Raw genomic sequence first — 27,653 nt, forward strand, 5'->3', positions numbered from 1 at the left:
TGTCCCCCCCCCCCCCCCAAATTACAATGTTATGGTACCCTCTGCTACGATAACTTTAAAAATAGTGAATCAATCCAAATACAATTTTAAAGTATGAAACTACGACTCTTTGCCCACATCTTACAGAAAACCCCATTCGATTTGCTTCAGTGGTCAAAGGCTGCGTTTATCATCTTTCCTGTTTAAACGGCTTTCAAAAGCCGTTTCCAAAGCCCTTTCCAAAGCCGTTTCCAAAGCCCTTCAGAAACGGCTTTCAAAATAGTTGCGTTTATCAACTCTTTGTGAACATGATAACTGGCCTGTCACTACACAGCTGCATTGCACAATTCAACCCGAGGAGAAGAGGTCATATAAGGCGTGCATGGTTCGTATTAAAGTGCAGTACAAAGCCGTTTCAAAACAGATTTGCATTTATCTCGCTTCAAAAGGCTTCTAGAAACAGGTTTCTGGAAACCTGTTTAGGAAACCTGTTTCGGAAAGCACAAATTTGCGGCTTTCCGAAAAGGCTTTCAAAACAGCTTTGCGTTTATCATCTCGTAAAAATTCCCTGGAAGCCGTTTGGAAAACCTGTTTCTGCCGAGAAAAAGAGTTGATAAACGCACTTGTAGAGCATGTCAGGAATCTCTTCCCTCCAAGCTCTGTCTATTGTGTTCACACATTAATATGCAGTTCCAAGAGCATCCAAGTGCTAAACTTGGAAGAATCAGACTCATGACATGCTTTACAATAATCCACATTTCTCTGTGACCGCTTAACCAAATTGAATGGGGTTTTCTGCAAAATAGAGCTAAGATGTTGTATTTCACGACCCTGAAGTAGCATTTAGATGGTCTAATCATATTGGGTGTTATCAATGTGAAAATCTGTTGTAATTTTTTTTTTTTTTTGAGGGGGACATAATAACAAATTAGGCAATCATAATGTCTGAGTACGATGAGGTAAGAAATACTCGAATTTATTTCTTGGCACATACTCTGTATCAAAATACAGAGTGATTGCCAAGTAATCAAGTTCAAGTAAGGCAAGCGCAAGCCGTCCATAATTAGACCATAATCATGACAATGCCTTCAAACTTTGACTGCCTGCTACATGTAAAACCTATGCTTTAGTGTGTAGTCGAATTTTGGCATGGGAGGTCGAACCTTCCACAAGGACAATTTGCTTTATTTCTCACCTCATCGTACTCAGTCTCAGACATTATGATTGCCTAATTTGTGGATATGTCCCCCCTCCCCCATTCATACTCCTAACCCGAACTATACACAGCCCAGTCGCTATAAGTCGGGCTAACTCCACCCTTGCTTATCTAGTAAGTAATGCCTCCCCCCACCCCCACCCCCCCCCCCCCACCCCCCCCCCACCCCCAGAGTAGGGGTGGCATTCTGAAATCCTTCCAAGGAAGAAATTTCTTCCTAAGTCAGGATTTTTTCTTAAGTGATATTCTGAAAATCTTCCTAAGTTTCTTCCTAAGTCTGTTCCTAAGTTTTTTTCCTAAACTCAGGAAGGGGGCGGGAGTATGCAAATTTCTGACTTAGGAAGAAGTTGGTAAGACTCTAGGATGCACTTAGGAAAGAATTTTAGGAAGATATTTCGGGAAGTTCCACCCCTGTCCTAAGTACATTGTTAAGACATAGCAAGCTGCAAACATTGTGATGGGCGCATGTCATTCACAGCATGCAAACATGTACTTTAAAGGACAAGTTCACCTTCATAGACATGTGGGTTGAGTGAATGCAGCAATATTAGTAGAGCTCATCACTGAGAGTTTGAGGAAAATTGGACAGTCCATTCAAAACTTATGATTTTTTTTGAAGTTTCTGCTCAGTCACAGCTGGATGAGAGGACTATTATAGCTTGTGATGTCACATTAAGTACAACGATATTTAAAGAAAGTATAAAGAAAATTCAACATATTTTAACTTTTCTCGCATAACAAAAGAACACTCGACTTCTCTCTTTCAGAAGGCAAGGTGAATAATATTTCCCTTAACATGTCAGTACTACGAGTCGAAGAAATGTGCACTTTATTCAAAAAACAAAGTTTTGTGAAATTCTCTTCATACCGTTGTACCGTCCTTATACCGTTGTACGCATGTGACATCATACAGTAGTAGTCTCCTCATTCAGCAGTGATTGCACACGTGCTTTAAAAATTCATAACTTCTGAACGGATTGTCGGATTTTCTCCAAACTTTCACTGATGTGTTCTACTAATATTGTTGCATTCACTCAATCCATAGTATTGTATAACTAAGGTGGACTTGTCCTTTAATGCGCGAATTGGGCATGAGAAAGGGAACATGCCGTGCACACGTGTATTTAACCCTACGTCATAAGAAATATGCGATTTTCATTGGTTGGTTCCTTATGATACGGCATTTCGTATTGGCTTAAGAAAGGACATGGGCGGGGATAAGGATGGCCTAATTTGCATTAAGAAGTTCTTCAGAAGAAATTTCAGAATACCAATTTTGTCTTTCCTGGGCACTTCCAAAGTTTTCGACTTAGGAAGAAACTTTGGAAGAAACCTATGAAGATTTTCACAATACCATCCTATTTTAGGTGTCTAACAATATAAAGCTAGATGTGCAGAATTTCCATCTGTAGCCGTGTAGGACCGTTATTTTGTCGTTGCTTACTTTGCTGTACATCTGGTTTGTCTACTCTCCCTTTGTTGTCTGTCTAGACTTTGTATTAATTTGCATTAGTTTGCTTTTCAGCACTGCCTTGCAGTCTGGTATTAATTCAGTTAAGTTAATGATAATCAGTTGTCACCTATATCACCATCACTTCAGATACCTTTCCTCTTGTTCAGTTTTGTCACCTTCATTCTTTCTCTATCCTGGAGAGGTGTTTCATCAACGAGTTCGTCGGAGGTTTTCACTGACAAATTTTCCATCAGCCAATCAGACGCAAGGATTTCAGTAGCTTTTAACAGTTGTCAGTGTAAATCACTGACAAAAAGTTTGATGAAACAGGCCCCTGGCAGGTGTGTTAGTATCATTTCATCCCACACCTGATTTTTGAGTTGAGCTCAGACAGCTCCCATTCTTACGTAATCACCCCCTCCTGCTTCCATCATCTCATGCTCCTCTTTACTTATTGGTTAGTTTATTGAATTAGACTCTCCCTGAGTCCCATTTTATTGAAGTCCTCCATTCCATTTATTTCTATTGGTTGCTATAAGATAATTTGAATATAAATGTAAATTATGTTAGAATGAAGAAGTTTACCAAGGGCGAGTTGTCCTCGGAATGAAAACACATAGACTTCATTGCATTCGGTTCACCTTATTTGCGTTGTCTCAGTTCTCAACATTAATTTATCTCCCTAATTTTTACAAGGGAAAGACTTCCTTTTGAGACAGCCACCCCATCACGCTAGTACTAAATCAATGCAGATCTATACAACTCTACCTACTACTTACTAGCCTAACCTTGCTTGCGATACGCACGGATGCACGCACTCACTTTTGTTTGCTTGGGTGGCTGTCTCAAAAGGAACTCTTGCCTTTACAAGTACATTTTGTTACAAGATCGAGAGCATTTGTTCATAATTTCACAAAATCACATGTTGAACACTTAAACGTTACAACTGGTGGCCTTAACGCTATTTTGACACGCTACACATCTAACAAGTTAGACATCTAACATTAGATCTATATGTTATTACTGGTACTCAGATACGACACTTCTAGTATTTGTCACCTTAGCAAATTCATGAAACTATTTGACTAAATTAGTAAATAATAATAAAATAGGTAGTATTGAATTATCATCACTGAACATGCTGAAAGCTTCAATTCTCCTTCAAACAATGGAGTCTGGTAATTTACTGCCGAACTGATGTTGATACACACTGATACATGACAAAACCTTGTTCCTATGCATGCGTGATAAAGTTTGAAGGGGGTAGGGAAGTTTATAGTTACTTGCCTGCAAGGATCGCTTTGCCGGGATGCGTCTTTTTGCCTCCTGTACGTTGAGGAGCTGCTGCAGCAGCGGCGAATGTCCTGGGAGCGGGACTCGGACTGCCGAACAAATTTCGACGAACTACAGTGCCTCCGACGTCGTTGAGACGGAGCTCCGGGTTATTAGGTAGTGAACTCATTGCCTTCTCTTTTCAGATGCTGCCAAACACTGGAGTAGTTACTAGAAAAGAGCAAAACAAAATTTGCGGCTTGGATTTTTTGGATACTCTCACTGACCTGTCTCGTACTAACGTTAGCAGGTCGTCATGGTCGTAGTCTCTACCAATCTAGTTCAGGCAGTTCAGCAGCATGCAGCATGAGCAGCAACAAGCAGCTGACATAAACTAAGTGTGCATTCGAATTGAAATCAATGCCAGAATCTGGGGTAGGCCTAAAGGTAACCCGTAAAGGCAAATTAACACACAGAACAGCTCGCTCGCCAACATACCTAGGTACCTGCTAGCTGCTCAGCTCAGATCGTAAGCCGCTCCGAGTATTCCCACAGATTATCGCGTGATCCGATCCCCGCCAGAGGTAGGAGTGGAGCGATGCTCTGCCTTCACATTCAGCTGAAGATCTCGTAGTAAGAACGGTATTTTGGTACCCGAAGAGTGTCTACGCTACGTCATGGGGGTGTGTGCGGTCAAAGGTCAACAGAAGCAGACGGTCGATCTCGCGCTTTTGAAAGTCTCGCTGAATCTCGCAAACTAGACTACAGTCAAGTCTCCTGCGAGATACGTAATGACGTATGCGGAAGCGCTGGATCTTGTCAATGTGGGAATATACCACTTTATTATAGGGTACAATACTCTATCAGTTGTTTAAAATTACGTTATTAATCTGTGCTCATCTAGTAAAAAAAATACCTATATAGGTAAAATAAATCATAATTGAATTTCAATTCATAATGAATAAAAGAAAAACAAAATAATGTCGTGGTAATTAGTGACCGTATGTTCACACCATTTTTAGTACAAGTAGGCACTCCCCTAAAAGAAAATACAACGTCTGTTGCTATGCCGCGACACAAACATCGAGCTTCTGTCGTACACATGCACACACGTACGTACAGGCGCCTACGGTACCAATACGTTTTATAGCGTTGGAGACGACTTGAATTGTGTATGTTTAGTGGCGTTTATTGTGGTGTCTTTTGGTGCCATTCATTTGTGCAGATAACTACTCACAGGCACAGTTGTGAGGAAGGAGATCTACCTAGTAGAACATTGACAGTGAAGTTCCTTTCGGTGAGTATGAACGAAATTTATTGATTTTCTAGACTAGATATTTCACCCGTATAAAGAAATAAATAGACCATCTAAAGAAAGAAAGAAAGAAAGAAAGAAAAGCTGGTGCCAGGGTGGAGTTTAGGAACCATGCCATGCTGTGTATGGACATGGTCATGAACATACAATTATTAAATTACTTCTGTCATTTCTTGGCGTCTATGTATCAATAGTCAAAGGATTCAAGAATCAGCGGCATTATCGCGAAATAATCCACCACTCCATTCACGCCATTCATTTCGTCATAGCTGGGGACTTCTTTCAACCTCCATCGAATAATATATAACGTTTTCGTTAGACTTTGCTTTGCACAAAGTAGAGTAACCCTGGCGCAGGGCGCTGTAGCCTGTAACCAGTACGGGTTGGGGTCGCTGGTGCGGTTATAGTAGAGATGCACACGCAGAATGAGAGGGGACCGATATATCACGATTTGGCAGAATCAACATAGAAAAGGATGGGGATGGAGCAAAAATAACTCGATTAACTGCTTCAAACGCGTGGGTTGCTATTTTGATGCAGTCAGTTGCGCCGTAGTTTTGAAACCAACGCTTCCCCTACCCTCCATTCCATTGACAATACGTCTAGACGTTCTACGTGTCGTGTGAAATACACGCATTAATCTACGGTAGGCCTATCATTTATTGTTTTGCTATTGATCTCATTATCGGGTTTTTCAGTAATATTTCAGCATCATCAGATCCCCAGTGAAGAATGCAAAACCACTGCGCATAGCCTCATCAGGCTCATGCGCAGTATTTCGTTCAGTACGTGCAATGCTAAATAAAAGGGGTGTCGCTTTCATTACTTTCAATTTACAGTGTTGATGTGTTGGACACCCACTGTACTATGGGTGGGTGTCCAATACATCGACACCGTAATTTTTTTTTTTAATCAAGAGAAACTTAAAGTATCTCACAGTATGCCTGAAATTTTACTCACATGTCAAGAAAACACACTGATGAATTTACAAGTGTGCATCAAAAATGTGATTTGCGGTACACACTCCTAGATACACTTGGTAAGTGCTTCAAATGTGTGGGGTGTTATTTTGATGCGCTTAGTTGTGCCATGATTTTGAAATCAACACCCTTTTCCTCCAATGACAATTCGTGTGAAATGCATGCTTTTTCAATGTGCATTTATAATCAACGGTATCATTGTTTTGCTGTTGATCTTGTTTACTATTGGGTTTTTCAGTAATATTTGGACATCTTCAAATCCCCAGTGAAGAATGCAAAACCACTGCGCATAGTCTCATGTGTGAATGTTCATTCTGTACGCGCAATGCCATAATAGAGGGGTGTTGGTTTCACTCTAGTGTTGATGTGTTGGACACCTACCATGCTTGGGGCATTTTCTATACATTGTATTTGTATATGTAACTAGGTGGTGGTTCTACACGTAATGCAAGGTAGATTTAGGTCTATAAATGATAAATTGTCTCATTGACTCATGTTAAGAGGATCAGTGTCCAAAAGTGTAATGTTTACCAACCATTCCTTGTATCTCTTCACAGATCCACCTAGCCTTCAAAGAAGTCACATCAACTTGAAAAAAAAAAAAAAAAAAATGTCCAAACTCATCCAGCCACCGCAGCGCTTCACTCATGGCGAATGGAACTACTCAAATCATTCCAACTATAACAGTGCAGAGAAGCAGCGTGCCAGTGCTGAACGACTGATTGATGAAAGCAACAGACTAATTGATGAGACAGATGAAGCTACCAAGAAGACACAGAGAGATGTCAACAAAAAATTTGGTAATTAACAAGAACAATTTTCTTTGGTTCATGGTTTATATTAGTTCTTGGCAGTGAGAAATACAATGAGATCAGACACTCCATTTAGTATTACACACAAACACTTTCATGAAGTCATTATTTGGTTTGTCACAATGGTTATTCAAGTTTTATTAGTCAGGATTCAATGTCTTCATTGCCATCAAGATTTATGAAAATAAGGGCAAAGTAAGACTTTTGTTTAAAAGGGATGTGTTGCTTTACAGATTACATTTGTACAAAAGGACTGCAACTTACCATGGCTATGATTTATGTGCAGAGAAAATCAAGAGATAATCAATTTTGTTTCCAGAATTGATCAAGTATGTCAGTTTCAAGGTTATACACTTTAGATTCTGTGTGTGACTTGTCTTCACATTTTAATGTTACACAAACATGTTAAGTGCATGTTGCTTCTGAATTATTGGGTCTACTGCATCAGCAAAAATAGTAAATCATCAGCTACACACATTCACATATAGTAGACATATATAGACTAGCTGTATTATGACAGATGCACAAGGGGCTGTTGTGACTGTGTACATGCAGGGGCCAGGGATATATTGCTCTATACAGAGTATTGATTGCATCAACTATGGGTATGAAGTCTTGTGACAGCGCAACTACATGTAATTAAAAGACTGCATGAATGTTTGTTTGTTTGTTTGTTTGTTTGTTTGTTTTTTATGAATACAGTTGTGATATACTGCATGTTTATGAATGGTTTATCTGTTACATAAAGCAAAAACAATCTTTGCATGGTGGTACCCTTTAACCATCATCCTAAATCTGATCCTATTTTCCTTCAGAACAAAGACTTGATGATGTCACATACTGGAAGGATGAGCTGGAGAAGAAACTCAAAGATACTAAGGATGAGATTGAAATGCTGCTCGCATACAAGACAAGGTTACAGAATGCACTGGAGGCCTGTATAGAGCCCCTGAGCATTGTCAACCAGTGTCTAAATTTCAGGTAAGTGTATCACTGGACACTTCCAGTTGACTCATGAAGCCACATTTTGTCTATCCTTAAATGTATTATACATAAATATATATATATTTTTTTTTTTCAAAAGTTTTACGTTTTGATGCCAGCTATGCAAGAGTTGCCTAAATTTCAGTTTACTACAGTTGTCCTTAAATTTTTCATCTGAATTCATAACTCCTGTCATTAACTTGTCATTTACATTAGGTCAAATGTTTGAACCATCATTCTACAGATTTTGATGCCAATTTGTCTATCTAGTGACATGTCATTATTTGTTAAACTTTTGAAGCCAGAAAAAAAGAAATCTCTGTGTTTGCATTACTGTCATAATTTCATCAGTTGTACTAAATGAGAAAAATGAAGGTTGTCCACTATTTGTGTACAGTAGAGAGCATATTTTGCTGACTTTAGATACAGCAGATGATGTCTCGATCTGCTTGTTTTGGATGATTTTGGTTTAATATGAATTCATTCTGCTTCACTTTGTCTATCAGAGAGGGTCGCATTGGCATTGACCTTGTCCACGACGATGTCGAGAAGAACCTGCTGAAGGAGCGCGAGACAATCCAAGGTGTGATGGAGCTCCTACAGAAGACCCTCGATCAGATCACAGAGCAGATTCGCATCATGAGGTCACGCCGCTTCTACCTCGAGAAGGACCTCAAGGACAAGTTTGGTGCCCTCAGCATCGACCAGAACTGCCGTGAGCTCAGGGATGACAACTCCACGCTCCAATTCAAGGATGGCGTCGCAAGGATCGAAACAAAGTGAGTTTCTGATGCCTTCTGCACTCTGACTAATTGGGTGATATGCCACTTTATTTGAAGGCTGACTGATAAAAATTAAAAAGTTAATGAACCAAATGACTTTGAGATTCCATTAGAATCTGATTGAACTGCGGAATTTTGTAAGATTTATGTTTTCAGGAGCCATTGGCAAATTACAGGTTTTGCTGTCATTTCCCCACTGATCTCTCATCGACTTACATGCCCTCCATGAGAATTAGTTTTGCGCAATCATTATGTAAATAAAACCCAATCCAAAGCAAAGTCTTTATTGTTATATTTATGCAACTTTACAAAATGATCTGATGCCAAGGGTATGATTTGTTGCCATTTTTCCATTTTCAGTATAGGATAATTATTTAATGAAGACTTGTGTATAGGTCGATGGGAGACTTGTGAGGAATATGCAGTATATCAATTTGAGAATACATAAAAACTTCGCAAACATAAAAAGTTCTATAGCATTCGAAATGTGCATGAATTTGCAATGAAACTTCGACCACTCTATTCATTTGATATGAATTCATTAACTTCATTGACATTATTTCATAAACAGTCATCTTGAACATCGAGTGGTAGTCACTATAAGAAACATTCAAATGTTCTAAATTCTCAGCCTGGTTGACTGAGCGGGGTCAGGGATTTGAATGATAAGTTCCATCACATGTTATGTGAACATATTCTGAACCACCTAAATATATTTGAGCCTCGGGCAAATTTTAAAACTACATGATACTTTTGTCTTTCCGTGATTGCAGTTCGGTCACGCCGGAGGAGTGGCAGTCCTTCTCCAACGAGAACATCCTCAAGGCTGAGCGTGACCGCAAGAACGCCGCTGACCTCCGTGCCGTCGTGGACAGCCTCCTGAACACGACAGCCAACGACATGCAGCAGCAGGTGGACGAGACCAACCTGGCCTTCAGCAAGCGCATCCGGGAGACGGACAAGACCAAGGGCGAGCTGGAGACACACCTGGCCAAGGTGAGTGGGCTGGGACATCCTGTGAGCTGGGAGACTCCCTAGAGGCTTCCAGCTCCCTAGAGGCTTTTTCCTGCTCCACCAATTCACTTGTTCATTTCATTTGCTTGTTTAGGCTTTGTTTTTATTTTGTTTTTGGCTATTCTTTACCCCAATACAGGCCCGTAGCCAGGATTTTTCAAGGGGGGGTGCGGTCACTAAAAAAACGGACCTTCGGTACCAATACCAATGATCACACACACACACACACACACACATACACACACAATTATATATATATATATATATATTCTTTGGACGACCGAACTACAGAAGTTGTATAAGAATTTGCGCGCGAAGCGCGCCTCAAATTGTGAATTTTGACTGTTTTAATGACGTTTTAAAGTCTCGAGGAAATTTGTATTTTTGTCTGTTGCATGCAATCGCGTTACGGTATTTCATCTAGGAAATAGTAAAAACTCATTTTGCCAGGAAGTTGCAAAGTTTAATTGTGTTCGAGACTCTGCGCGCGTAGCGCGCCGCAAAATTGAGAATAGTGATTTCCTGGTGTTGTTTTAACTTTTATTTTTTCTATTGTATACCCGCGTTAGCAGGCCTGAAACTTGGTATGCGAGTTTGTCAAAAACGAAAATAAATAAGAAAATTTTTAAAACAAAATGAATTGTAAATGTGAACCATTTATATTTTGCCTCCTTGTGGTAGGATATTTCCAGCATTTCCGAACTTTCAAATAATCATTTCAGATTTAATAATATTAAAGGTAGTAGATCCGATTCGCAAACATCTCCAATATCAGTCAAATGTCATATTAACCATCTAAGAAGGTTTTCTTTGTGAAATTTGGAGGTCAGTGAAATTCAAAAATTAAACATCCGTTAGCCATTGGAAGAAGTTGAGTGCAAATTCAGACCTCAGGCTTAGTGCTCAGATGTTTTCCTATTTGATTTGATCTGTCTTACTGTGCACACTAAGATACATACTGGAATGGTTATTTCTTATTTATCAAATTATAGTAGCATATTTGGTTACTAGCTGTCCTTAGGCATTTTCGAATTTGGGCTGCAAAGAGATCCACTACCTTTAAGTTAGAAGAGAGATAAGTAAATAATGATAAAATAAACAAACAAAAAAGAATGAGTTTCTTTTGTAATACTATCTGACAAACTTTTTACTTTACCATTTTACTTCATAGCTCAGCACTTTCCATTCTCTCTCATACCCTCTTACCCATTTCATTTAAATGAAATACAACTAAAATGAGTTTGCGTGCCTGCATAATACTCTTTGGAAATTATAAGTGAAAATGTTCTTAGGTTTTGGCTCACTTTAAAATGAGAACCAATAGAACTGTCACAACATGAGAAAATGTATAAGTAATAATCAACAGTACATTTCCGAATTTGGCCTGCAAAGAAATCCGCTACCTGTAAGTTAGAAAAGAGATTAGTAAATAATGATAAAATAAAACAACAAAAAAGAATGAGTTTCTACCGCCGTATCCAGAACAGAGCCTGAAACGGTGCAGGCTCAAGAAATCGTTTGTACTAATACGTCTTGAAGTACTGTGTGATACTGTTGACTCAGACTTCTACAAAGCTGTAAGTGAGAATTTTAACCCAATCCGGCTCATTACCTGTGTTTTTTATGAAAAATATGAATAAAGAATGTAAATTAAATAACGACGCGTCACAATGCAGTCTAACGCTCTCACAATGTTGTCATACATAGGGTTTTTCCCTGACTGTTTTTACTCCGGAGCTCTTGCAATATTCAGGCTTTTGTAATACTATCTGACAAACTTTTTACTTTACCATTTTACTACATAGCTCAGCATTCTCTCTCATACCCTCTTACCCTTTACATTTAAATGAAATACAACTAAATTGAGTTTGCGTGCCTGCATAATACTCTTTGGAAATTATAAGTGAGAATGTTCTTTGGTTTTGGCTCACTTCAAAATGAGAACCAATCGAACTGTCACAACATGAGAAAATGTATAACTAATAATTTGTTGGTAAGTAAATGCCACTGAAGGCGAGTAGGCAAGTGTGTTTAAAAGCATTAGATTATGCACGGAGATCGTACAGTTACTTGATAGATGATCTTTTCTCGAATGTTGGTACTAGCAAAAGGGCTAGAAAAAGCAGCTATTATAATTCGTTATATATGGCATGCATAATGGCCCAAGGAGAGAACTGGAGTAAGACAGGTCTTTCATTTTGTTTTGTCTCTCCTGATCGTTCGTAAGAGATGCTAATTCATGACCACCTTTTCACAATTTGATTGGAGCGTGCATTCATAATGGAAAATAGTTGACATAATAGTCTATCCCCAGGCATTATCATGCCAACATGTACTTATATATATACATGTACTATATCTTTGTGAGACGTAGATATAAAATATCTCAGGTTTTCGATTATAGTAATTTCGAGGAAATTTCTTTAATTTTTATCATATATGTAAACTTGAGGCTATTAGATTTTCATCCATTTACCTCTGTTGCTGTGAAAAAATGCAAGTGTCAACCTCAATGTCCTCCACGAATCGCACGTACTCGGGCGGCCAGTGCAAAAAAAAAAAAAAAAAACACCGGTCACACGCGCCAAGGGCCATGGCATGCAGTGCCAATATAATAATAGCTCGCACAAATTGATACATAACATTTGTGTTTGTGTGCATGGGGACGATCCGATGGTTCATACGACAAAAGGGTTTCGTACAATTATTTTTAACATTGTTAAACGTACTCTTCCACATTTACGTAGCATATAATGTGTCTTTATATTTATTTGGATTGTTATCTTGAGAATTGCTAAAAACCGTTATTATGAAAAAGTGGACCTTTCAGAATTTGGGGGGGTGCGTACGCACCCGACGCACCCCCCCTGGCTACGGGCCTGCAATAGGGATTATCATTCATGTACATGATCATGCGCAGCCATGAGATTTGCAGAAATGACATGAAATCCATTCTTGTGTCATTCTTGTTAATATCGTTTACCTAATCATGGTATAGGTGAGGTGATACAGGAACAGGGGTTTTATCTGAGTACTTTTTCACTTTTGTTTAATACTCTGCTGAACCATCTAACTACAGTTCCTTTTTGAACAAAGATGAACAGGCTTTCCTTTGGTCTGTAAATAATCTGAATGTAGCCTTGCATCAGTAGATGTAGTTTTTGTTTTTTAATGAAAGTGACTACAATGGTGACTACAGTTTCAAATGTTTGCTCACCTCAAATCAGTTTACAATGCCCTTTCTGTGGTGTTGAAAAGTCATGTCCATTCAAATGATGCACTGCTAAAGTGATGTGTACATGATTTCTTCTACTGCAGGTCCTTGGCCAGATCAGGGAGATGGAAGAGAACATCCAGAAGCTCCAGAAGGCGTCGGACGACAAGATCGGACCCAAGAAGCTCGCCGAGACCCGCCTCGACAACCGCACGGACCGGCCCAATGTGGAGCTGTGCCGGGACCCCGTCCAGTACCGCCTCATCGGCGAGGTCACCGAGATCAACACCAACATCGAACGGCTCCAGATGACCCTGGCCCAGGCCCAAGCCGAGCTCAAGGGGCTGATCCGCAACCAGCTCAACCTCGAGGAAGATATTGACATCAAGTCCAAGTCGCTGAACATCGACAACGTGCAGTGCATGACCCTCAGGAAAAGCATCAACATCAAGCGATACTAGAATAATGCAGGGAACCCCCAAACTCAAATTCAATGAAGCCCTTGGGTATCTACTGTCTCTACTGCACGAGAGAAAAAAACAACAACTGAGCAGTAGTCCAGTAGATTCTTTCAAGGGCAAGCCAGAAGCTGTTTTTTTTTTTTTTTTTTTTGAAAATGAAGTATGAAGGTGGTAGAGCCCCTAAGTTTTGCATGAGCATTCCTCATGTAGAATTATTTGCATGCACCTGAATACAAAGGCAGGCTCTTGAAGAAAAGTTGTTCTGTTTTTAACCTTGCTGTAAAAGACAGGAGCATCCAACATCTTGTGGAAACAGAACTTTGACATATGTTACCAAGTCAGAAGATACAAGGAATGACAGAAGTAACCTTCATGTCTAGAACTTGGCCCTGAAAAAAACACTTTGATAAGTATTTCGTTCATCGCTTTTGCTTTATAATTGACATATATTGATTCTTTAGGAGCACCTGTACACCTTGACTCTGCCATGCTTTTCAATATTAATAATCTGTCTGCTGGCCATGCGCACTGTATTCTAATGATTTATACTAGAGATGCTGAAAATATGTAGGAAAAAAAAAGCCAATCATGAAATCACTAGATTTGAGAATTAAAAAGAAGATATTGAGACCTTTTGTGTATCTTTGAAGTATTTCATTGACATCTGTCTACTTGTATTATTGAATTACAGCTGTAGCTTCCTTCTTTGTGTTCCATTGATGAAATGTTACTTTGTGATCCTTGTCTGAAAAATTATTTGGTTTGTATATGATGTCCTGTTCTCTGTGACTTTCACATTGATCATGTAGTGTTGAGGAAGTACTGTATGAATCAAATTGTATATATGAGAAGTTAATGTTAATAAACATATCAACACAATTTGTGTGAGTATAAAGCAAGAGTGAGATTCGCTTCCTTTCATTATCATTGAGTATCAAATATTGAGAATGATAAATTCTTGCAAAATCATGGAATATAATAAGAAATTTCATATTTTCATTGCACTCCTGTTATAACGAGCATGGTTATAATAGAATTCTGTATACAACGAAGTTAAAATTCAGTTCTAAAAATCACCATCGATATGTCTATATATAAATTACTGTTCGGCTATAACAAAACTTCGATATAACGAAAAAAAAAAACTAACTGCCTGTCCCGAGGACTTCGTTATAACAGGAGTGCACAGTAGTTCAATCATCATAACACACTTTGAAAGTGAAAACAAAATTGTAGCACTTGAAATAACACATAGACCTCACTTTCAGCAAATATCAAACCTCAAATTTTCCCTACTAAAAATATTACTGCTGTTGGGTTTTGATAAAAAGCGGTTGCATATCATCGGCCTCATGCCAAAAGGGCCCTAACAGTGTACAAAGTCTATGGTTTTAAGGCCCTTCTGGCATGAGGCCGACGATATGTTCTCTTCCTTGAAAAATACAAGTATGTGCCTCGTGTGAAGGATGTATACATCATGACAAGGCAGAAACACAGCACACAGGGACAAGGATGACAGACGAAGTATTGCACTCTCAAAATGTTAGATAATAACATATTCATATATTTTCTCCCATAATAAAAAAAAAATTAATTTATGATAAGGCAGATATATCTGCACATGTGAATACAAGATTTTCCAACATAATATGCCCAACATTGACAAAACAATAAATTAATGAGACATAATGCCATGCAACAAATACATACTGCAAGGATGCTGTTATGATAAGAACAAATTTCAGAATCATTTAAAGAAAATTTCAAATAATGGGTTTCTTTCAGAAATCACATGGGTAACAGCATGTGAGCATGTGGCTCAGATTAGACTATGGTATCTATTCACGTTTTCTGCATCAATTTATACATTGACAGATGGTAGTCTGTCCCACAGGGAAATAACATTTTACTGCAGCAGGGTAGATTTTGTTTCCATCTACATCTGCACTGTAGTCTTTACAAAGAGTATGCAAACAAAATAAATAAGACAGAAAGGATAAAAAGAAGAGTGGCAAATATGTCTGTCAATTAAGATCTATTTTTACATACAGTTGAACCTCTCTTATCCGGCCTCCCTTTATCCGGATCTCTCTATTATACGGACGCAATCTCGCCGTGATTTTTTTTTTTTTTAATAATTACGGGAGGAAAGGGGGATTCCCAACTCCTTGAGAACTCCTACACAAACACACATGAATTACATATTACTTCCAACATTAACATACACCTCTATTTTGGGGTCTGTTACTGAGTGTAACAATGAAAAGGTTGCAGTATACACATTACTACATGTGGTACTACAATGGGCTACATCAGTACATGTGTATGTATATGTACATGTATAAAGCATTGAGTCTCCCATATCCGGCCAAATCCCTTATCCGGATGAGCCCCGGTCCCGACTTGTCCAGATACGAGAGGTTCAACTGTATCTTGAAATTAACCTATAGGAGAAATACTGTATCATACAATACATATTTAAGTGCCTATTGCATCCTTGGTTTGCCAGTGTCGTATATATATCCAAGCATACTTTGCATCATCTTCAGTGTGCATACACAGAAGTAATCGCCTTGCATTACCTCACATCACCCACTACCTGATGTGTTCCTACTGAGGAAAAATTTGAGGTGTTATCTGCATTATCTCGCATCATCTCAAATTCTCATCATTCAATAGAAACATGCACTGTGTTGACATATTTGAACCACCACTAAATTATTAAGAAGCTTAATTTCACCCACAAGATTTCAAATCCCCAAGTGCTGACATCCTGGGACATACATCTTATGACAAACACCCTGTGATATCTTTATTGCATTTCAGTCATTGGAGAATTTGTATGTACTGTAGATTTGTATACTTACTCATATGGTATAGAATAGAGATATTACTGTTAAGCCAAAATACGTCGAAATTCCTGGATGTCCAGACAATGGAACTTCATTTCTCATTAAGACACCCACTGCAAATGCCTCACAATATTCCCAGAATTTTCGGCTAAAAATTTCTTTCCCATTGTAGAAACATATACTTTATACACTGCAAACTTCTTACAACAAACAGTAAAGGTACATAGCAAGCTGTGTGCATGTGCACTGCTCCCTTTATTTGAAACAAAAGTGCTCTCAAAAAATATGCTAACTTGTTCCTGATAATACTATTTCAGGCAAAGGAGATTAGCACCATATAATATTTGAATAAAATTTTCAGTGATTATCAGCAACGCTTTCCGTAAGTCACATACCATAATGTAATGGAAGACAGGGCATATGGCACACAGCTCTCTTTAAGATTAAACAAAACACATCTCATGTCTCTACATATACCTCAGTCTCATCCTCTCTATCCTGTGCAATCACCATGGATGGAAGTAAATCAGCAGAAGGAAAAGAAAGGCAGCATGACTTTTCAATGTAAAGTCTTACCTCGATTATCCGGCGACCACTTGTCTAGATTTCTCTATCATCTGAACGTGTTCGCGCAGTAAAGAAAAAAAAAAAATGATTTCAAAGTCAATTAAAACTCCTCCTAAACTCACAGGATTTACCTATAATATTCCTAAACAAAAACATGTTACGAACTTTACAGGAAAATGTTTACCTTTTCATGATAAAAATGGACTGTAGGTATAAACCTTTCAAAGATTAATCCACTGTTGCTGTGTATACTACCTATCAAGCTACCACTGGGTTGGCAGCTATGTTGTACATGGAATAGCACATGCACATAAACATAGTTTCTTCCATATCCATCCAAATCGCTTATCCGGATGGGCACAGGTACTGACAAGGCTGAAAAACAGAGGTTGTGCTGTACTTGTATACGTTGGTAAATCTATGGTTGAGACGTTTACTTCATACACACTCTATACAGACATGGCTGAAAAACAGAGGTTGTGTTGTATTTGTATATGTTGGTAAATCTATGGCTGAGACATTACTTCATACACACTCTATACATGAGATAGGGAAATCCAAACATGACACATGCAGATGGACTTCTCTCCTACAGTGGAATAAGCCAGCACTTGTGCTACGTAGCTTTCACATAATGATTGATGTATCGACATGAAACATGTAAACTGCAATCATGTTACTGTTTCTCTTTCTATCTCCCTATCTCTCTTTTTAATAGACATATACACACACACAATCACACACACACACACACACACTCTCTCTCTCTCTCTCTCTCACTAACAAGTACGGTAGTATGTTCAACCTCTCTAGCATGTGAATAAACAAAACATACAGTAAGAGTAGATAGTTAAATGTGAGTTTTGGACCTTTTGCACAAGAAATATATATGACTGTGCAGACAATTTAGTCTTAAATGGCCACATTTCTTAACAAAATCCCATGCAAAACACACATTGCGACTAGATGTGAGTCATCCTATCAGAGAGCTGACGCAAGACGCATTTCCTGACTGAAATAATTCAAGCCTGGGATAAACACACACTCCTCTGGAGTTGAGTGAATACACATAGTGGGTAAAGGTATATAGCAGGCACAGAATCTAACCACAACCCTCCAATCGCTAGAATATTTACCCACAGTCCATGACTAAACCAAAGATTGCAAAGGTGATTTTGCACAGACTAGATCAGCAGCTAGCTAACCCAGCACCAAACGCTGTATACGTTTTCATCCTCCCCCTAAACATCAGTCCCACTCAATCGGACCGCTGTCGGTAGACTGCTCTCGTCCACAGGCAATGCTTCGGGTCGTAAGGAATGTTACGATGGATGCAAAGTGGTCACGAGCTGCTCTCCCCTGCCGGTTCCTCATCCGTGTGATACACCCTGATGTAGTGGATGATTTCAAACAGGACCTACATGGGATATGGCAGACATATTTAATGCACAGGTGAATTCTACAAAAATGTATCAATATTTTTGGAGTGTTTATTGGAAATATATTGATGATTATCTCCTGTCCACATAATATCCAGTTGTATCTTTTGTGTGACTCTTTCATTACTGCCATTGACATGTCTTTCCACTGAGAGAGAGCAGGAAAAAAAAAAGAAAAAGAAAGAGAGATGTCTGAATTCAAAGTAGCTGCTCTATGCGACAATGCATTCCAGAAGACTTAACAACTATGTTTTGTTGTCTAAAATAACATGTTAATCAAATGATTTTCTCCCTCAAAAAGACTAGAGCTTTATTATCATAATAACATTCAAACATCATCACTAACATTTTCAATGTCACCACATCAGTGATTGGATGTAAATCAAGACACATTTTTTCTTTCTTTATTGTCATAATAACATTTTCACATCATCAATCACATTTTCACAAAGAACAGTAATTACATCAACACATAAACACATTTGTTTATGGAATTCTCATCCACATTCTAGTGATCATGTTTTATCTACAACAAAGACAGCTCCATCATACACACTGCAATGTTGAAAAATATTTTCATGTCTTGTTTCTCTGACATAAGGTGCTGCTGTATGGATTCTGCCATGTGCTGGCACAGTGAAAATCTAAATGCTAAAAATGCATCTATAACATGAAATCTCATAGAAGTGCAAACTTTGGCTTCATATAGCATGATGGCAAAGCTCCTCTCCCCACATCATTCCCATTGCCTAGCAACCAGCACTACTCACCTCCACCATGATGAGGACAATGATCATCCACTCCAGCCGGTGGGAGTGCTTCTCCTCCAGGTGGGTCCGCATGAGCTCCACCAGCTCCGTGCAGTGGTTGAGCTTCTCGTTCATGACCTGGATGGACCGGGGAGGGCAACACAAGAGAATGAAGACTGAAGATTGATTTTATCATTCTTCTGGCCTGTTCACAACAAGACCATGATTACGATCTCACCCCCCCCCCTCCCCCCCCCCCCCCCGTGTTATCAAGAGTACACATATCCTTGTTCCCTCCCTTTGAAAACACCTCAACCCCCCCCCCCCCCCCCCCATCCCTGTACTGCCAACATCTCTGGACCCCTGAATCCCAGAATACTGCTCAATGCACCCCTCCCCTATCTCAGGTGAGCTCTTATTCCAACCCCCTATCCTAAGACAGACATCCACCTCACCCTTATGTGAGCTGTCAAGATTTTTTTTTTTTTTTTGGTGTGTGTTATAACCGGGATCTCAGAACTCATAAGAAACCAACCAAACAAACAAAAAATCTTTTCAAAAGAAACCTGTGGGTGAAAATTCAAATTCAGCCCCCTTTTTTTATAATTCTCATGCTGGATTTCATTCAGCGAAAAGTACCTGTTTACTGGAGATTTAGGGAACATGCGTGTGGTCCTTCTGACCCCACGGGGAGGGAGAATTACTGCCAGGGTGGGGTTGATGACTGATACAGAGTACTGAGTGCAATGAGACTACATTTTTTTTCTCTACACTGTCTGTACCTAAACACATTATCAAAGATTTGCTACAGGGGAATATGCTGTTATTTTTTTTTTTCTTTTCTGTGTGGTAATTCCTTCCACAGGTATCTTGTTTAACAGGTAGGCCTACAGGTATTCCAAGCACACAATGCTTTCAACATCCTTGGTGTAGAAGCAGTGGGAATAGACTCTATGGGTATGTTTGAGTGCTCTCCTAAAGCAAACTGTACCGTACCGTACCCGCGCCAGAGGAGCTCTCGAACGCTCTTAAAGTGTATCGTACCATACTGTACCGAGCCCAAAGTGGACCACTTCCAGATGTGTTCCAAAAGGGTACCAAAAGCATACCAAAAGTTCACATGTGAGAATGCGCGTATCATGCACCTACGTCATAATGCAAAGACATCATTCTCTTTGTTCGGGATACTGTAAGTAGTTCAAGCACGCCAGGTGAATGACCCTTTTGCTACAAAATGTGTGACCTCTTCTAAAAATAACTCATGAGGTTCCCTTTCTCAATACAGCGCTCGAACGCTCCAAAACTGGCACAGTACGGTACACTTTAGTTCAGTTCATTTTGTTTTGCTGTATAGCGTGCTCAAACACACCTTTTACAATAAAAGAAACTGAGTTAGCCTAGTATGCTCACATTAGTCCTCCTGGATATGCTGAGGAATTGACACATCTTGTTGTACACCATCTCCAGCTCCTCCCGGTCCCAGTAGAAGTCCGGCGAGATGAGGAGGTCAGAGGAGAGGTTGATGCGGTGGCGGAGGGCAAAGAGCTCTCCAGTCTTCTTCATCACCTCCTCCCTGGACAGCTTCACACCTTTGCCCAGCTTCATATTCTGGCGACCAAAAACAAAAAAAAAACCAAACATATAGCACAACAGAGACATAAGGAAACAATCCCAAGAGGGTGGGTGTGTCACAAACCTGATACTCCTTTTGGATTCAAATGATGATGGTCTGGGAATGCAGCAAAAGTAATTTGACATAAGAACTGTCACCAAACTATCCTGATTAATACAGTCAGGAACATAAAAGCCAAGAAAATTGCAAAATATGTGGCTTGGCTGAATTTAAAAAAAAAGGCATTTCACACTCTCTTATGAAAGTTTAACATCTTTGCTACCTCCTGTCTGAATCTTAACATCTTAGAATTTTTTGACATTTGATACTGTTTTGTTTTCATGCGTCATATTACTATGGTGAACTGACATGATTCACAGCATCTGAAGTGAAAAAAAAAAAACATCAGTTATGAGTAACTCATCAAGCAGCAAAAACAGTCAATACAATCACGAGTAACATACAAAAAAAGAGAGAACTAAAGAGAGAGAGAGCAAGCTTGTGTGTGTGTGTGTGTGTGTGTGTGAAAGAGAGAAGGGAAGTGGAGGAGGAAAGGTGCAAAGGAGAGGAAACACCACAAGTTAAAAAAAATATAGAGAAAAGATGAATTTGAATGCGATGTATTCAGATACTTGCCTCTGGTATGTTCTCAATTGATGCAACAAATTTGTCCAGTGCATATTCCCAAATTGCCAGTTTCACTGCATTTGAAGACGGAATCAAAGATACATGCTGATAATTCTACAAAATATATTGCAGATTTCAGACAACATATCAACATATTGATTTACAGTAACTGATAGATCATAAGCTATCAATTTAAAAAATATGAAAAACTCCTGGCAAAACAATATAGCGGTCAAAATGTGACAATCAGAGCCACTCTCTTCAACTTGTTGACAACAAAAATAAACAGTGGTCACCTTGTATAAAAAATGCTATGGTCTACTATTGTAAAACCAGAAACATTCATGGCAGGAAACTTTTGCGATTGGAGTCAATGTGCTTTTCTTTCGCAAATCACCACTGGCATTCATTGCATTCATGTACATTTGACTGTTGTGAATCTTGACTGGTTGTAATATTCACAAAAGTTTCCGCGATTGTTTCGTGCACATGAAAATTTCTGGTGTTACAGAAATATGACACACATAGTCTTATTGAAGCAAATTATGTAAAACATTGATATTCATATGTTGCAACTTCTTTTGAAATACAAACTATTTGTTTGTTTGTTCTTGTCTGGACACAACTGAAGTGAGGTTTAGTTTGAAAGACACGGTCATAAGTAGCTGAATGTGTGAATGGTTTGAACAAGGCCTAACATTGCAATTTTACCTGGCAAGGAAAAAAAAAAACATTTTAGGGAGGCTACAAAGATGATACAATACAGTGGACTCCTGTTATAACAAAGTTCTTGGGACTGGCAGTTTTCTTTTGTTATATCGAAATTTAGTTATAACCAAACAAATAAAACAAAAGAAATGGAATAGAGTGAATAATGTTGCGGCCTGAATTTTTACTTTGTTGTAACCGGAATTTCGTTGTAACCATGTTCATTATGATGGGAGTGCACTGTATATACACATACTCAATTAATATGTTTGTTACCCTTGGAAATTGTAACGCGCTTAAAACATTTTGGTCATAGGTGCTTTAATAAATTGTTCATATATCTATAATCATGTGAACAATGATTAATGCACCACAATATATCATACACATTTTTATGATCAAGTACACTAATGAAGCAGGAAATTAATTGAATTCAATTTGAACAGGAAAGGTCACAGACCTGAGAGCGTCATAGCATTTGAGAAGGCAAACTTTTCTAACGCCGTTTCATTCTGTGACCGTGAAGCATCCAGCATTATCTTGCTCTTGATCAGGTTGGTCTTCTGTCTTCATGGAAACAATGTCAGAGAGAGTAAAACAAGGATAAGGAGAGAGAGAGACGTTAATAACAATAACAAAGACACATCTGGTAACTGCATAGAAGAGTTGTTCTTTCACCCTAAAAAATACATCACGCAATTTTTCTCTCTACCAGCATCTGTACACAAAGCTACGAATAACCTTGTTGCACCTTGAGTAAAGAAAAAGAGTGATGAGCAACATGCACTTGAAAATATAGCACAGTAGTTTTGTCCACAGATTACAAAGCATACTCTAGACCATTAGATACAAGATGCAGGTTTATTCTGTTTACCAACCCCCTTCTCTATTTGACAAGCTGCAAAAGACATCAGGACATGTTCACACTTGAGTTGATGACTCAACTTCTTAGTCAATGCTATAGACCACATGACTACCACATGACATTCCATTCAATATTGTAATTGCACACAAGGTTACATACTAAATGCACGTTTTCTGACAATTTTCATTGATGGACAATGTGTTGCTTGAGGATATCAAAGACGTCCCTTCAAAGTCTCGGACAATTTGTGACTGCCCTATTCATTGCTCCAATGTTTACCCTCCTCTATGGTGACTAATCTTCCAACTTCCACCCTTCGCATTTTGATTTCTCCTCTCCTCAAAGTGTGTAGATATATCACCTCATCTGGTTCTCTGTTCCTCCCCCTCCCCAGACCCCCACTGACATTCCTCCTCCCACCAATGTCTAATAGCCAAACCTCCCAGGCAACTTTGTTGCTGCTTTTTAAAAATGTATACTAGTACCCTCTACTGCTCGTTACTATTGCCTGCACTGTTCGGGGCAGATTATGTACTGATTATGTATTGAGTCTTCATCTCACTACACAGAAACATAGAAGGTGCTCACTCGTGGTAGCTGTAAGTCATCTGCTCGTTCTCCCAGTTTACAAGGGCCACTTCATAAGGTTGGTGTTGGTGTCTTCCCAATATTCGCATCACTTCCTTTATCTGAAAAAAAAAAGTTGTAATAAAACGAACAAACAAATTTAATGAAGCAATGTAGAGGTCTTTGTGTACATAGTACAGTCTCTATTCACTGGTAATAATTCCTGTTTTACCACTTTATGCAGGAAAGCGTTGGAATATGTTGATGGTATGATACACCATCATGTGCAGAATTTTGAATAGCTACGGCTAAATTGCAGTCCCATGTTCATCTTCTGCATTCAGCATAGCATGGTCTCATCCTAGCATGCAATCGAGGTGGGCTAAATTGTCCAGCCTTCTTTTTGTCTTGAGAATAGTATCTTGGTGTTTATCTTAAAGGCATAATTTACCATTTGCAGATGAAACAAAAAACCCAGCATTAGTACTTTAAAATAATTCTAAAATGTGCGTTAGGAATACAAACAACCACTGTAAAAATTTGAATCTGTATGATCGATGTTAAGTATTATTAAATACACAAAATGTGAACAATAGTTATAATAAGGATGCTTCCAGACTAAACCGTCTACAGTTATGGTTTATTGAGAAAAATACTGACATCTCCTTATATCTTAGGCTTTATTGCGAAAATTTCATATGGTAGGGCATATTGTGCTACAACATACCTACACATATGCATCAAATGTGATATCTTGAACATTTTTAAAGTCACTGCTCCCAAAGGTAAACTGGACCTTTAATACCAATACCTACAAATGAGGACCTCCAGACTTACCACAGGGTCAGGGACATTCCAGAACACAACTGAACCCTCCCGGAAAAAGAACATCTCGCCTGGTTCGATGACCTCCCTGCTCTCATAGAACTCATCTGACAGCTGTATGTGGAGGACATCGTGGGCATCTGATAGAGCAAGCGATGATATGGATGATCAAGTTTTCCCCCTTACTAACAGGTGTGTGCAATGACATTGCATCAATGCATGTAAAACTTGTACATTGTAGGTCAGAAAGTCCTTTGCTGCACCTCAAGGAAGTATGACAGGAGTTTTCTTTTGTTTTTTTACTAATCCTACTTTTCAAACAAAATTTCTGTGATGAGAATTTTAGATTATTCCCCTTTGCCGAGTACAGATGATAAGAGGTCTATCGAGTGTCAATTTGCCCAAAAAGACCACTTTTTCTGTTTCACTAAGGGTCTACACATACAACTACAAGCGAAATATGCATGTATATCTGTATCTACCTACATGTGTGTCCAAAATGTGTTTAGGTGGAAGATTTACCAATGAGCAAGACACCACAAACACAGCATTTCCATGCAGTTTCACGACATTTGCCTCTGCGACAACTGCTCCCATGAAATATCTACAACTGGGTGAAACATAATTCAACCCATAAATACAACCCTAACCCTAGTCCTTATCCTCACATCAAAATTAACATGATACCCTATCACAACCTTAACCCCATGTCCTTGGAGAAAATAAGACAGGAGCAATTGTTGCAGGAGTAAATGTTGTGTTTCCTTTAAAAAAAAAAAGTTTAATTCAAAGGGATTGGAGCAAATCCTTTGACATACACAATAGAATTAACACACAGTTACATCCACCCAGGGTACAATTTTTCTTTGACAGAGCAAATTTTTCGACTTGTATATGGGGTCGACTTAGGCAAGGTTGACAGTATGTCGCGCAAATACCTTGAGGCATTTCAATCGTGCAAAACTTGTTTCCCTGCAGCTGTAGGTCAAAACTCAGATGCTCTATGTTGTATTCCTCAGCAGTGGAGAAGGCAGTGCACAGGTAGGCATCCTGGAAGTAAGGAAAGCATGACAGCATGAATCAAAGTGGAATCAGATCCACATGTGACCTGTTGCTACAATATCATGATTGTATCAAATTGATTTGGTTACGTAATGTCCTGTCACCTCACTATCATGATGAAGCCATATGAAGATGTCAAAGCTACACAAATTGCAAATACAGACAATTTTACTTTGCAAAAGCAAATTTCATATTTATCCAAAAAGATATGCTCACTAATTTTTGTCAGAGTTGAAAAGTCTGATGTGTTTGTTTTTAATGAAGCTTGTTAAAATGGTGTTTTGATTTCACACACTGTATGGATGAATGCTTATTTTCCTACACATGCTTGACTTCATGTGCACCTAATAGCCATCTGTCTGGTGGTTGGCTTTTTTTACTGTTAGCGTGGTAAGTTTTCGATAATAAAGTTGGTCAAAATTGTATGTTATTGGACAAATTAGATTCTGGATTAAAATGCCAAAATCAGGAAATCTGAGCTCATCACACCAGGTGAGGACTTCATAATGACTAATCATGAAAATGAATGTCTGGGTCTTTTGGTTTGTTTCCTTTTTCTCTCAAATTGAATGAACTATCCGAAGAGCTGAAAAACTAATCAAAATCTGTTGAAAAGAATTTGGCCTCACTTGCCCAGTGCATCCAAACAAGGACTTACCACCTGTTGAAAGAACAAAAACAAAACAAAACAAAACAAAACAAAAGAAGAGAAAACGACATGAGGGATTAAGTGTGCACACCTTCGCGACTCCATCAATAAACCGGGACGGCTTCTTGGTCCTCGGCCTCGGCACCTTAGACACCTTCTTGCCACTCCTGTCTGGCCTCAGCTTGTTGCTTGGCGATGGCACTGTGCTCCTGAAGACGACTGGCTTCTCCAGCCAAGCATCTGATGACTTTAACCTCTTGGCAAGTGCTGCAATCCTCGATGTTCCCTCACCACCGGTCCAAGACGATAGCCTCATATTTGCGGAATGATTTACCGGCCAGTTCCTAGGAGGAAATGAGCATCTCCTACCAGTATTGGTGAGTAATAAAGCACAGCTGCGGGATGGGTTCACATTGTGAGTGAAACTACAGTGCGACGCAAAGAGCCTGCCAGGTCCAAGTCTCGCGACATGTTTGAGAATACTGCCACAAATCTGGGGTGAGCTCATCCATAATAGCCTCTGCTGCAGTGCTGGCTGCATACTTGATCTCTGACGACTCCAACGATCCTCTGATTAAACTTCAAGATGGTATTTTTCCTGCATGTTTGCAACACAGAGAAAGAGAGGTGATCTGTTATGTTGACATCTAAGTTATTTGCAAGTTTAAGCTGTACATGTATTATCAAAGATAACCTTCTGCCTTTGCATCACAAAGGGATCTCCAACCCTAACCCAGGGCCACTGTAAACAGTGCAAACTGGCATGGGTCGCTGGTGCTACTTTAAAGGTAGGGAATCCCATTTGCATGCCTTAAATGAAGAGTTGTATAAATACAGTGGTATGTTGAAGAGAGTATCATTTTAGAAACTCCCATAAAGTATTGAAAGTGGAAGGCAACATTTAGTACATTTTTATTGACCGTTAGATTTTGAATTGAATTTTTTTCGGGGCTCACCGTAAATTCCAGTACATTACTAGGCTACCTTTGCAGACTCATGCACTGCATGTGTGTCCATCATGTATATTTTGTGAAAAAAGTTCATCAAAACTTACAAACATTTCTATATTGACACACTCTATATGTTATTACATCAGCTCTTATACTTTTAGATTTGTGTTTATAGATAAAAAAAATACAGAAGACTGCAACAAAAAGGCTTAAGTGTGGCTGACACACAGAACTAATGAGTAGTTGAGTTTTGTGCATTATTCAAATTGTAGATAACTGTTGACTTCCAAATTTCTCAGCAGTGGCCTAAACAAATCCCCTGAGGTTCATATTTAATGTTTTGCTGCATTTTTTGAGGTCTGTAAAAGGTATCCCCTACCTTTAAGGGGAAAACAGAGCACATGTACTCAACTACTCCTAGTTTTGTCAGCCGGTCTCTCAGAGTATCTTGATCCTTACAGTTTTATCAGTTTGTTGTGATATTACTTCACTACTATATAACTTCTAACATTAAAAGGCCTAATTCCTGGGCAATAAATTCTACCCAGATAGGGTTAGGATCTCCTCATGGTAGTCATGCATATACACTGCTCACAATACTCAGCAAGAAACAAAAATTAATTTATTTGTCATTGATTTATTATTCAAGTCACAGAAGTGCAAAATATATGTCATAAAATTGATCTCATTTTGCACAAT

At 38.9% G+C, this 27,653-nt stretch overlaps 3 protein-coding genes across 3 annotated transcripts in view; 1 reads left to right on the forward strand and 2 right to left on the reverse strand.

Moving 5' to 3' along the window:
• Window positions 1–4,502, reverse strand: part of LOC140226898 (tricarboxylate transport protein, mitochondrial-like) — a 37,237-nt gene extending 32,735 nt beyond the window's left edge. The window contains exons 1-2 of the mRNA XM_072307326.1: window positions 4,419–4,502; window positions 3,936–4,151 (exon numbers count right to left, since the gene is read on the reverse strand). Of these exons, the coding sequence (XP_072163427.1) occupies window positions 3,936–4,110 (175 nt within the window). The 5' untranslated portion in view covers window positions 4,111–4,151; window positions 4,419–4,502. The remainder of the gene's footprint in view (window positions 1–3,935; window positions 4,152–4,418) is intronic.
• A 541-nt stretch (window positions 4,503–5,043) lies between these two features.
• On the forward strand, window positions 5,044–14,373 carry LOC140226899 (tektin-1-like). The gene is made up of 6 exons (XM_072307327.1): window positions 5,044–5,217; window positions 6,773–7,015; window positions 7,843–8,008; window positions 8,518–8,790; window positions 9,567–9,789; window positions 13,126–14,373. Exons 2-6 carry the CDS (start codon window positions 6,826–6,828, stop codon window positions 13,480–13,482), a joined length of 1,209 nt encoding a protein of 402 aa, XP_072163428.1. The 5' UTR covers window positions 5,044–5,217; window positions 6,773–6,825; the 3' UTR covers window positions 13,483–14,373.
• A 667-nt stretch (window positions 14,374–15,040) lies between these two features.
• On the reverse strand, window positions 15,041–26,544 carry LOC140226900 (required for meiotic nuclear division protein 1 homolog). Its single transcript, XM_072307328.1, has 9 exons — window positions 26,096–26,544; window positions 25,232–25,343; window positions 24,306–24,433; window positions 23,490–23,590; window positions 22,497–22,603; window positions 21,338–21,402; window positions 20,500–20,697; window positions 19,111–19,227; window positions 15,041–18,318 (listed from the first exon to the last, which is right to left on the reverse strand). Exons 1-9 carry the CDS (start codon window positions 26,510–26,512, stop codon window positions 18,244–18,246), a joined length of 1,320 nt encoding a protein of 439 aa, XP_072163429.1. The 5' UTR covers window positions 26,513–26,544; the 3' UTR covers window positions 15,041–18,243.
• Between the last annotated feature and the right edge of the window lie 1,109 nt (window positions 26,545–27,653).

Source organism: Diadema setosum, chromosome 4 (assembly GCF_964275005.1).
Source record: "Diadema setosum chromosome 4, eeDiaSeto1, whole genome shotgun sequence".
Lineage (NCBI taxonomy): Eukaryota > Metazoa > Echinodermata > Echinoidea > Diadematoida > Diadematidae > Diadema > Diadema setosum.

Coding starts and splice junctions, on each gene's coding strand:
- LOC140226900 (XM_072307328.1), bottom strand. CDS start 26,512: ATGAGCTCACCCCAGATTTGTGGCAGTATTCTCAAACATGTCGCGAGA. Junction 23,591..24,305: donor GGAATGTCCCTGACCCTGTG/GTAAGTCTGGAG, acceptor TTTTTTTTTCAG/ATAAAGGAAGTGATGCGAAT. Junction 18,319..19,110: donor TTGTCCTCATCATGGTGGAG/GTGAGTAGTGCT, acceptor TATCCCATGTAG/GTCCTGTTTGAAATCATCCA.
- LOC140226899 (XM_072307327.1), top strand. CDS start 6,826: ATGTCCAAACTCATCCAGCCACCGCAGCGCTTCACTCATGGCGAATGG. Junction 7,016..7,842: donor AGATGTCAACAAAAAATTTG/GTAATTAACAAG, acceptor ATTTTCCTTCAG/AACAAAGACTTGATGATGTC. Junction 8,791..9,566: donor GTCGCAAGGATCGAAACAAA/GTGAGTTTCTGA, acceptor CCGTGATTGCAG/TTCGGTCACGCCGGAGGAGT.